Genomic DNA, 12,893 nt, shown 5'->3' with positions numbered 1-12,893 from the left:
ATATATATATAATTTTGATAATTACATAAAAAATGGAACATAAAACAAATCTATAAACTAAATAATTATTTGTACAATTCAAATTTATGAATTATTCCTTATCATTACTCTTTCTTGCTTTAATTGTAGATAACTAATAAATCCATTTAAAGTTAACTACGTGTAAAGTTAATAAGGAAACTGTAAATTATATCTCGGGAAAAAATATATGCAGGTATATACAAACAAAGACTGAATAAAAGCAGAGCAAGTAACAATATAATTCTCGCAATATAATTCTGAATTTTCGCAAGAAGGCAATACGTCGAAAGGTATGGAAGGTCATTTCATATGGAACTTGCTTGAATTAAACTTAGTCGAATATAATATTATCGATACAAATTCCATCGGGGTACAAGACAAGGACAATATGGCACCCAGACGTAAACGACCCTTTTGATCCGATGGTGTGGAAGCAGTCCACCTTCGCGGAGCGAAGCCGAGCCTCTCACCTGTTCAAAGAACTTTTCCAATATCCGCACGGTGTTACAAGCACCTATTTCGTAATAAATCGTCAGGCAGTCAGGCGATCCGAAAATTTTCTCGATTTCTACGCGTCATAACTGTATTAATTCGACTTTCTTTCGCGATTTGCATTATTTCCTTTTTACATGAATCGTCTCGGAATTCTCTACCCACTGTTCCTTTCTTTTCTTTATAATTTGTCGACAACACGTGCGTTCCTTTTCGAATAAATTATTTAATTACGCGTTATATAATCATTAAAAAATTTATGTTTCTTATTTTTAATTATATTTTAATATTTAGCATGAAAATCTTGCAATTCTTGGTCATGGCTTTCTCCTAAAAATATCTACATCATAAAGGCTTTTAAAGGCAGAAAAATACAAAAAAAAGAAAGATATTTGAGACACTGTTCTTTCACTTTTAATCCTTTCGTCCCTGAATGTAAATTTTTTCGCTAAATCGAGGATAATACACAAGTCTGCTATTTAATTTAATTCGAATTGATATTTTTTAGTAAAAAAAATAATGAAATTAATTGATGAGAGGGGTTTAGAGGAAGGTGGGATAGTGGAACATATGTATATGTATTAGGATTTTTATTTGGTTACCAACAGGTAAGAAAGTTGTTTTTTTTTTGGTAACTAAATGATTTGATAATCCTCTTATTCTTCATTTACATCCACTAAAGCCATCATATCAATTTGCACACTGATTTCCGAGTTCGTTCTCCAATTTTCTTTGTTTTGATTACGCGCAAATCTGATCGACTAGATTCGCGACAGTTTTTAACAGCATGCCTTGCGGAATACCATGGCGTGACGTGATACACCGACTTTTACTTTCAATATCGATAGCATGACGACTAAAAGACTTAGACAGATAGTAATGAAATTAGAACGCATATCGTGAATCGCACATAACGACCACAGCTGTTGTTCTAATGGATCATATTCTTTATTTCATGTGTAGAAATATAAAATATATTGAGATATTTCTGTCCATATGGATGATAAAAAAGAATTTTCTTGAGATTTAGGACTCTTGATTATTATTGTGAAAGATGAAGATCCGGAAATAAGTATTATTAGTTTTTTGGCATTAAAGAATCACCATCATTTAATATTTGTACACAGTAATATAAGAAATTTTATAATATTTTATGATAATATATTGCTATTCAAGCTTCTTATTGTATTATATTTTATATTTTGAATAATTAAACGATATAAGAATTAAGATTTTAAATAATCGTTCAATATGTTTATTTTAAATATTAGGTTGGGTCTCATTCTGGTAAAGTGAATTGCAATATTTTACGAAACATTAGCATTTAGCGATTAAAACACAAAATAAGCCGCAAATCATGTAGCTTCTTTGAAAAAAATATCCATGAATGCCTCAAAAATTTTATTTTATTTTTAATTTTCTACTATTGGTTTATTTAAATCTACAAACATTTATCGTTGAATATCTGGCTTTTTTATATCCAGATTAATTGATTAACTAAGAATTTGGAATATTTAAATTGTTAGAATTTTTTGAATTTGTAAATCTTTTCTACATTTTTTATTATTTATAATATATATATCACCTTTGAAATATATATCACCAAAAGCGATATCTCTGCACTCGCCAAATTTCTATGTATATCGTTGAGTCAATGGGTTATTAGTTAGATTTGTCCATAAATCGATTACGATTTTATCGATTCATTGTGAATTAATTTGATACGAAAAATTACAATAACTGCTTCATAAAATTCGATGGATTAAACGATATTGTCATCTTATTTGCATCTTGTGCAAACGTCTAATATTGAAAACAAGTTTGCAATTGCGAAGAAGAAGGAGAAAAATTTCAAATGAGGAGTGTGCACGCTAGAGTCGTTTTCCTTTAAGCATCAACAGGTCAATGTAGTCACGAGGATTTTAATGCCGCTTATTAACGCTAACGGTGAAGGTATAATCTGTGACGAATACGGCCTATTTGCCGTAACAACTGGAAATGCAATTAATTGTCAGGCATTATTGTCAACGATAACTGATCGATTGGATCTGTCAAAACCAGTTATTATTATTTGCGTTAATCCCAATTTCAGAAGATTCTCTTAATTGCATAATTGGTACTTTCCTGCGATTTCATTGGGTATGGTATCTTTGCAATCGGGTTGCCGTGTCTCTAAAACGTTTCTTTCTCTCGAAGTATACTTTTGATTAACGATCAATTCATTTCATCTTTTTCATATTAAAGCGCAGCAATCGTCTAACTATATATACATTAATCGAACAATTATAGCTTTTAATTGATCGATTATCGATCACATAAACGATACTTCTAAAATGCCTTCGGGCAGCTATTTATGTACTTTCTAAGCATTTAGCACACACATGCAGTAATCCGTTCTCATGAAAGTATTTTTGCCTTTTACTTCGCATTTATAATTAACGCTATTATCATCAATTATTTAACTAACATAAAAAAAGCATCTTGATAATTAGAGCATCTTCAGTAATTATATAATAATTGTACGGATTTTAATCGGGTTAATGTTTTGAAGTAATCATTAAAAACGTTCTGTTCCAGAAATTAACAAAATCTCTTTTTTTTTCAGGAACAAAAATTTGTAACATAAAAATAATGCAGTTAATTAATTAATAATAGTTTGACCCATTAGTAAAACGATGATAAAATTATTATAAATATGTAACTGCACATTTTCAGACGGATGGGCAGAAAATAATAAATCGCGGTACTGCGCGATACAACTCTAAATCAACGACGGAATCGAGTAGTCATTCTACACCGGAAACCAGGTTACCTCGCGATAAGAGTTCCCGTTCAGAAACAATTGCCAACTTAGAAAAGTATGAAACGCATTTTGCTAGAGAAAGTTCGATTAGACCGCGATCAAAATTAAAGCAATCACAAGCGGCAAATGATTCTACTACTACATCACGGACAAGTTCGAGGCATTTGAATACTAGTGTCGATAATTCACGGAATCGTCAAAAATCGCACGCCACACAGACTCTCAAAGAAGAAATAACGAGGGATGACAATAAAGAGAACGCGCCTGAGTCACGAACGCCGAAACGATTGACAGCTTCCCGAAGGACGTCTTCGGACGAATCCCTCATCTGGGTGGACAATATAAAGTTGGATCACGAAGTGTTCACCAAGTCGAATCATTTAAGATCAAGAACAGGAAGAAAGATTTCTGTGAATCACGGGAGAGAATCGAAAGGTGAAATAATTCCAACCAGAAAATCTCCGGAAAATGAAAATGTGGAGAAAGCTAAAAGTCCAAGGGAATCGGAAAAGGAAGAAGCACAATTAGAACATTTAAAGATCGAGAACGTTGCTCCGAAAGCGAACATATCAAAGAAAATAGATACGAAAAGCACGAACAATTCTGGCAGTCATAAAAATCAAACAAAAGATGTTCTGTTGTCGGGTTCCGAGAGTGTAAGAGTGAACGTCCCTCTGACGGACGGAAATGATGAAGTCAATCTTTTAACATCCGCCAATGTGTCCCCGAGACAAGCTTCAAGGTCGGACAGGGAAAAAGTAGAGAGCAACGATATCGTAAGATCGAACACAAAGAAAAATAGACAGTCTAGTCGATCGAAATCTCATAACAGATCCAAAACAAGGGATCCTAATCTCGAAACCGCGAATTCCGGAAGTACTTCCCGCCGAGGTTCTTCTAGATCCAGCAGTACGGAGATGAATAGACAATCCTCCAATTCTAGACACAGGTCTAGCTCGAAGAACCTCAATTCGAGAGGCCGTTCCACACATCAGTCGAGAGATACGGTCACGGCGGAAGCAAAAAATCTCGATAGACAGAGGAATATAGACACCGATTCTGAAACGAATGCAAACAGACGAACGGATACACGACGTAACGACAGACGAACGTCCGAAGGAAAGCGAAGGTCCAAGGATAACAAATCAAAAACGGAAGTCAAGGTAGACGAGCAAGATATCCGGGTGCAATCCAGAAGTCGGTCACGCGCAGCAATGAGCAATCTTGGTAATTTACAATTCAATCTTGAAACATTAATTAATATAGCATTAATTAATATAGCATTAACAATCTTTCTCAAGGAAGCAATAAACCGTCTCAAGAAGATATTATCTTCATTTATATAAAGATCACTTCAATTGCTTTTGATTATATTAGCGATCATTTAATAATAAAAAACTTTGAAATATTTGAATTAATTATTATAGTTTTCACAAAAATTCTCTACATAATTCAAATATTGTTTTAAAGAATCCATTCTTGAATTCAGAACTGATAACGAAAATGCAATATTTCTATATTACCATAATTTAAAAAATAATCACGTTTTTTTCAGATGTTACTACTACTTACGTTCCGAAAGTGACAATCGCCGAAACTATGACTGTTCCTTCTGTGAACACCGAGATTACGACATCCAGTTCTACAACAACGATAAGACCATCGACAACGATTCGAACGTCCACTTCGACTGAACGAGTTTCACGCAATAGAGGAAGAGATAGAGGAGAAAGTTCTCGAGCGATTAAACCCCCGAAGGAAGATTTTTTCAATCACGGTCTAGGTTTTCGTGGTCGAAAGACCTCAACAGAGGCATCATCCTCAATTGTTACAGAATCAAGGACCACTACGCCTAAAAGCGAAACGCAATTACGTGGTAATCCCGGATGGACTCTCAGACGTCGACCTGGTCACGTCAATCAAGATGCTCCTTTTTCTACATCTTCAACTACATCTTCAACTACACCAAGTAATCGAGATCAAATTAATGAAATTGTCTTGTCCACTGATTCACCGAGGAGCACCGAAACATTATCAACTAATGCCGGACGAAGAGGCACCAAAAGACCAAAAATAAAGGACGAGAGCGATATCGCATCGGGAGTTGCGGCGAAGAGCACGACAAGAGGCAGTAAAACTTTCAACAAATCCGAAAGCTTTGGTCTTCCCAAGGGAACAGAACCTGAGAGCGACAATTACCCTCCCGCATTTCGAGCTAGACTATCTCAATTGGTGAGTTTGAATTTATTTATATATAAAGAATTGCTTTCACCTTAACAAATTGTTTGCCTATTACGTTTATATTAATTCTTTCCAATGTTAGGAACATAAAATGTTTAGTTTTATCTTGAATCTTGATTAAAATGACAGATAATGATTAAAGTTTGCCTATTCGGAATACCTATAAAAATGAATAACATAAAAACAGATAGATATATTTTTTACATATTTATTTATTTGTTAAATTATCTCATCAGTTTAATTTCTACTTATAATTGTTTAAATTATTATATTGTTGTAAAGTTACAGTATTTATATTTAATATATATGTACCTATTTATCTAAAATTATTCTAATACGAGATAAATGTATTAAATATTTGAAATGCGTTTTCAAATATTTCACAATTCTATTTCTCAATGTTTTGAATTTTTATTGTGAAATCTTTATTGTTAATAACATTGCTGAAGAAATTAACAATAAAACAAGCACATTCAGTCAAAGAATACTTTCAGAAAAATTCTAATTCGAAATCTACTGAAGGAAAAAGTACAACTAGGACCAGTTTGCAGGTAAGATGGCATGCAGATCTCTCGATATATTTGCTAAATTAACTATTAATTTACTTTAATTCTTAACATATTAACGATTTATAACATATTCTATTAATGTGCATCTTATTTCTCTCAACTTAAGCCATTTGTAGGCAGTTAAATCTGTGGACGTTAAAAATATTGCATCTTTAGCATGAAATAGCTAATCTTTTGAATCTTTATCAAACAATTAACATGTACACCTACATCAATACACGCGTAAAGGGAGAGTAATACGGTAGAAATAAAATTAATTAATACGGTGGTGACTTTCCTCGTCGACGTGTATAAATTTTATACATTTATAATTGTAAAGCTAAAAAAATGCCCCACGTAGGAACATTCAAAGGAACACACATTACGACGGCATATACGATCCAGCACGAAAATGATGCATGTATCAGAAAAAAACGAAACTGTGGAAAATGTGTTTGCGACAGACGTAGTCTTGCACGTCTCTTCTCCCACGAATCCCTTAACTTCGATACTCGACCCAGATACGCGACAAGTAAGAACATAGCGGTAGTTTGGTCAGAACTTTAATGGCAATTTGGGATTGCGCACTAATCCGGTTGAGAAATCGCTTTATCATTCCCATCCACGCTCCGGAGATTTTCGCTTCCTTAAATTTTTTAAACACTACTCAACATTAACTAGAAATAACATCAATATTATAATTTCGTATTCAACAATATAAATGGTGTTAAAAACACATGGTTACATATTCTCTAGATTATTTGGAGTGAAATCTCACTCTAAAGAGTGATAATTGAGTCAGTTTTGAGAAAGAGTTCAATGGTTCGATTTTCAATCTTTATAAGAGTCAGATTTCACTCTTCAGAGTAAAATTCACTAAAAGTTTTAAAAAGTAGCAATTACAATGTTGAGTACGAAATTCTAATATCGATATTAAATTACTTTTAGTTGATATCAACTGAGCAGGTATCTTTATTAGGAAAAATATCAACTTTAAAATATATTTCCTTACCATGTATTTATTTCCAGTTTTTGGATACAAAAATTAAAATTTTGATCTGATTTCATTTTTTATCAAGGAGTACATTGCGAAAAAAGATCCGTTTCTTACGATCGTCAATCGTTGAACGCGACTGCTTTTCGAGATCACTATAACCGGGGTATTAAATCTTGAAGAATTATAGTATGAAATGAGGAATGGTGTATTGGTTGTTACAAACGTAAACTTACGTTAAAAATTTTAATGCATCATTAAGAACCAATCAGAACTGGACAATGATGCATTATTAATATTATGACTGGCATTGCCAGTGAAGCTTACTTGGTGATCGGTGGTGGTAAAAACGTGACAGAAACAGTTACGATTTTGAAGAATCTACTCTTCAAAGCTTTCGCCGGAAACCGTTTGAGATGCGTTTTGCAAAAGCTTTAAAAACGTGGCGACAATAAACATCCAAATAAGACTGGATTTGAACGCTATCGTGACGCAAGGAGTGGCGAATCCTCGACAAGAAGTTCTCTCAAGATATATCAATTGCAAAAAGGTCGCAGAATAGCCTCAAATCTTTCATTATAATCTTTCGCTGATCTTTTCGATTGCAATCCTAGTTTTACTTTCAAGTATCTTTGATGAAACGATCGGGAATGAAAGATGAATAGATGTCTATTATTGATGAGTAATAAATGAATTGGTTTCGAGATTTTGCAAACTGACTTTGATATAATCAATCTGTCTCTTTCTTTTTACATTGTCAGTTTATCGAGGAGAGAAAGTATATTTGTAGATAGCTCATTGCAGCAAATAAAGTAATGACTATGTTATTATTCAAACAGATAATTGACTTTAATTTGATGTGCTGTGAAAGTTTATTATTAGGTTTGTTAATTAGAGTACTAAACAGGATACTAAGTAGAGTACTAGTTATCTTCAGTTGTTTTTTTGCAAAATGAAAAAGTATTTAAAGCAACGTCGTAATGCTTTAACAACTAAATAAAATTGTAAATATGTCACGGTATATAACATTTTTTTAATCTCCTTTGTCTTATACTCAGCTTTTTATAAGAATATTTTGCTGTCTAATGGAAAAAAGTGAAGGAGACCGATACACTGGTAATAGAAAAAAAAAGAATTAGAAAGGAAATTTAATGATTGTGCCCTATGAACTGTGTATCTATTATTTGCTAGAAGTACGGAAGCAAATAGTTTAAAAAATGATACATAATTGCAGTATAATTGCTTATTAGAAGGATACATTCAATTAAAGACAAGTGAAAGAGCACAATTGCTCACTTATAAATAACAGTTTGAAATATCGGTTATTTATTGTAATACAAATCATTATAAACTTATATATTATATAGAATTAAATTTTTTCTTGAATTACATGCTAAAAAAATCTGATTTAATTTAATATAAATATTTGTAAATACTGTATATATAAAGTAGACTTGCAAATAGAAATATAATGTAGAAAGGTGGCTTATATTTTTCCAAAAAATTATATAATTATATCATTTTTAATTACATTAGAAGAAGTATGTTTTTACAAATAAATGATATGTTGATAGCAATAGTATATCAATAATTCGCTAAATTTCATGCTTAATGTATGTTTGTGTTTTCTCAAATGTTTTCTTTTATTGCATACTTTTGTAGATGGTTTTGCTTACTCATTACATTACACATATTATGTTATCTTGCTTTGCAAAGTGTAAAATATTCTTATTTAGGTTGTAGTTTTGACGAGAACGATTAAAATTTCAGTCCACGCCAACGAAATCTTGGTTCGGGTTCTTTAGCCAACTGGTTGCATGGATCGTCTTCCTTCTTCAGTTCATCAGACTTCTATTCCTCCTTTAAAAAATAAAGGATGGATGTAGCTCTCCTTAGATGATCTATATATTAGTTTTTTATAATCATATAAAAAGAGAATAATACGTTTCCACGAGTGAATTTTGCAAACAGTCTTGAGAACATTGCTTCGAGTCGAGGAAGACGAACGCCTTGTACGAGATCGCCGTACTAACAGAATTTACTTCTGAGCTTTCGGCAGGTTGCTTACGAACGCTTGGCGATTTTCGTCGCGTCCTTAAAATGGAGCTCTTTAAACGACCTTTTCAGGCTACAAAACCGAACTTGACGAGTCTATTCTCCGAAAGATCCAAGCTGAAACTGGAGTTAGCCAGAAGATTAATCAAACCCGAACTGAATGTTGACGAGAACGATTTTGATGTAACGACGGCCGCTTATTCCGGTAAATCAAAAGCGAAAGAAGTTTCGACGATCAGCGAAAGCAGAAACATAGAGAAAACAACAAAAGCGACCAGTAAGCTCATTGGTACTCGTGCCACACATGGAAGTTCGACAATTGCGAGTGCGCCGAAAGAAAAATCTACCGTAAGAGGCAGATGGAAAATCTTAGAGACCAGAAAATCAACAAAAGATCGAAATGTCAAATCTTCACTTAGATCACCCGCCGGTACGACTAAAAAAATTCAAGTGACTTCTGAAAGAGCATCTTCGTTCATCGAAAAAACATCGTCGAGGAACGTTACAGAACTTAACGCTATACCACGTTTAATTACGGTTTCACATCGCGGTGCCGTTCCCATAGAAGGAACGGCCGCAACGACTGTTGATACGACAAAAGTCCGATCCCTGACGAACAGCATGGCATTACAGGACGAAGTGTCAACGTTGACGAATATGGTGAAAGCTATAGAGGAAAATACCATCATTACAACTGTCGAACCGCTGAAGTCAGATAAAACATTCATTGAAACTATTACTGCAACATCAGATGCTGTTACTGATGCATCAACAGAATCTAAAGTCCTCACGGAATTCCCTCAAGAAGTTACACTATCACCAACTGTTATCACGGCAAATGATATACTTTCGTCATCCACATTATCAACATTAGAAAAAATATATCCCGTTTATATTCCGAATGCGAACGATTTGTTAAGTGATAAAGAAAAGACGATAATCCTAAACGATTCGAATAAGGGCAGTGTTCGATCTCGTTATACAAGTCAGGAGCAACCGGACAAGGTAACAGTTTCTATGGTGACATCGAGAACCATCGGACCCACTAGTAGGTACATCCGGAAGAAATCTGGTGTTTTCACGCCATACGATTCCATTCCCAAGACATCCAATACGGAAGCGACACTTACGCAGACGAAGCGACGAGAATTCCGTCCGCGAACATCGACTTACAGGAGGCATTCCGAGGTGCCAACCAGCCAGTTGGTGATTCAGCCGCCAACGACGGTCGAGCAGACGACCGCCGGCGTAGCTATCACCCCAAAGCCGACCAAGTATCACGCTCAAGTTGAACCGAGCACACGATCTTTATCCTTTTCACGATCTTCACCCGATCCATTAGTCAGCGTGAGGATTGACACCTCAAACGATACCATCTCGCGAGTATCCGGTATCGCTGGAAGCAGCAATGGTAATAGCGGCAATTCCAACATCTTCAACCCCACTAGGAGCACGTATCTCACTGCGAATACCACCACACTGCTGGAACAACTACGAAGCACCGTGGCACCGCTCTTGAACAACTTAGGTGACAAGACTCCCATCTTCTCCGGAGCTTATTCTAATGTGAATACAGGGGTGAGTGATTAAATGATTTTCGAAAAACCTTTTATTTTCTGTCTGATATAAAATTAAATTAATACGTGGATCTTAATTTTATATCTATAATTGAAAAAATAATTTCAATGTATCTTATATTTTTATATATTTAAGCAGAAAAGTGTTCATTTCTAGTGAAATATTTCTTTTTTATTTTGAAAATATGTTGTAACTTTTATACTTAAGAAAAAATATATTACAATACAATATGTAATTTTTTCTACATATAGAATTCAGCTCCCAGGATAACACCTAACGGTTCCCCGCCGAGATTCAGCGCGAGATACAAAGGAGCAGAATTGCTTGTAAGAAAACCATCCGTTGGTCAAGCTGTGGTACCATCGATCACAACGTCATCGACTACGGCTTCAACATTAATAGAGGTAAGACTTTTGAAGATTTTGGAAAAAATTTTGTAAGGAAACATCATTGAGGAGAGATGAACCTTTTTTTGTTTAATTAATGCACATTGTATAATCACCTTTCAATTATAATACATAATGTTGTGTACTCAGTCGAATAGAAAGCGATAATTCATAAACTTGTTAGCTTTAATTTTACGTTTTAATAGCATCGATTCGCGTCGACGATATTCTTATTTCATGATATAGTATTTCTTGTTATTTTATGGTTTTAATATATATATATATATATATATATGTTTATCATAAATATTTCGTGTTACACATGTTTTTTGTGAATATCTCGCGTTATACATATGATATATTTGTAGAAAAAAACCCTTTTTTAAAAACAATAATGACGATACTACGAATTTACAGTAATATATTATATGTTTTTTTATACATGTATGACTGAATATTACATTTGACTTTGTTATTATTTCAAGACAAACTTCTAATATTTTATGTATATGTGTATATGTATCTAATACTATCCCTAATAACACACTTTATCTGGACTACATCCTGGGGATGTTCTTAGGATATTCAAAGAATATACGGACGTTCTCAGGACGTCCCAAGATCTGTGTTGTTAGGGATGCTACGCTACTCTATTGTGAAGTGTACTTTTCACATATAATCTAATAAGTTTTAATAATCGTAATATAAAAAATAATCGCGGAAGAAAGATCCAGGTAAGGCAGTATGCAAGCCGTACGCATTAATGGTTCCCTTCAGAAGAAATTACGTGAGGTAATTTTCTGTGCTTAAAAGGTGTTCCCTACGAAGGTACCGGAGGATTCCGAAGCAGTTGCACCGCCGTCGTGGACCAACTCTATCACCTCAACCCCATCAAGCAATTTCGTACTTATTCATATCGATGCAAACAATCTGCGTTAATTTGACTACCCTTTGATCATAATAAGAAATCATTTCAATTCGTCATATTCTTTTTATTTTTTTTATCTCTTTTAGCGAATAGCCGAAGTATAACAACTGTCGTACGAGTTACAAATGCATCTTTTTAAAATTGTATTAACAATAGTCTTAATTGATTTAGTTTATGTTCATTTGTGAATATCAACGCACTAAAAAGGGCACATTTCTTTCGCTTCGAAAGAGCACATTAGCACAAATATAATCATTGCATAAACGATCTACTGGGATTAAGGTCGATTTATAAAGATCATTAAATATCACGTTCTAACACTTAGGAGAAGGATTTCGTCTCGAAAGATTAGAAGGATGACTTATTAACTTCGAGGAAGATTAATACACGGTCATCGATTCATGTCACGTTATCTCATAACACTCACGAATCACACACTATATACATATATGCAAATATTTGTACCATACAATTTTATATTTTTTAATAATAAATGTATTAATTTTTTTGCACGCGATTAGCAATTGTTTGTTCTTAACCATGTAGAGTTAAAATCTGCAAATATATATTTGTTATGAAAAAAGTATAAATTTCTTTTAAAGAAAAAAGAAAACAATAAATATATTTTTAATTTAATTCTTATTGTATGTTAATGTATTTACAAACGTAACAGAGAATTGTGACTGAATTAGAAAGTAGTGTTGAGTCGTTTTGAGCACACACGTGATATTTTTCTATAACACTCCTTAACTTACATCGATTTATGTGAAAATAAATTTGTTTAAATATATATACAATGCAAAAAGGTAAACAACATTTACGGGCTCCAATAATAACTGCAAGAACT

General features: G+C 33.6%; 1 protein-coding gene across 1 annotated transcript in view; it reads left to right on the top strand.

The window, feature by feature from the left end:
- Positions 1-12,893, top strand: part of LOC108693005 (uncharacterized threonine-rich GPI-anchored glycoprotein PJ4664.02-like) — a 36,495-nt gene that overhangs the window by 11,871 nt on the left and 11,731 nt on the right. The window contains exons 3-8 of the mRNA XM_018201632.1: positions 3,229-4,543; positions 4,872-5,548; positions 6,052-6,108; positions 6,467-6,637; positions 9,227-10,732; positions 10,984-11,136. Coding sequence (XP_018057121.1) covers positions 3,229-4,543; positions 4,872-5,548; positions 6,052-6,108; positions 6,467-6,637; positions 9,227-10,732; positions 10,984-11,136 — 3,879 coding nt within the window. The remainder of the gene's footprint in view (positions 1-3,228; positions 4,544-4,871; positions 5,549-6,051; positions 6,109-6,466; positions 6,638-9,226; positions 10,733-10,983; positions 11,137-12,893) is intronic.

Source organism: Atta colombica, unplaced genomic scaffold, assembly GCF_001594045.1.
Source record: "Atta colombica isolate Treedump-2 unplaced genomic scaffold, Acol1.0 scaffold83, whole genome shotgun sequence".
Classification (NCBI taxonomy): Eukaryota; Metazoa; Arthropoda; class Insecta; order Hymenoptera; family Formicidae; genus Atta; species Atta colombica.
Note: the sequence above shows the minus strand (reverse complement) of the source record. Positions and strands in the feature narration are given on the sequence as shown.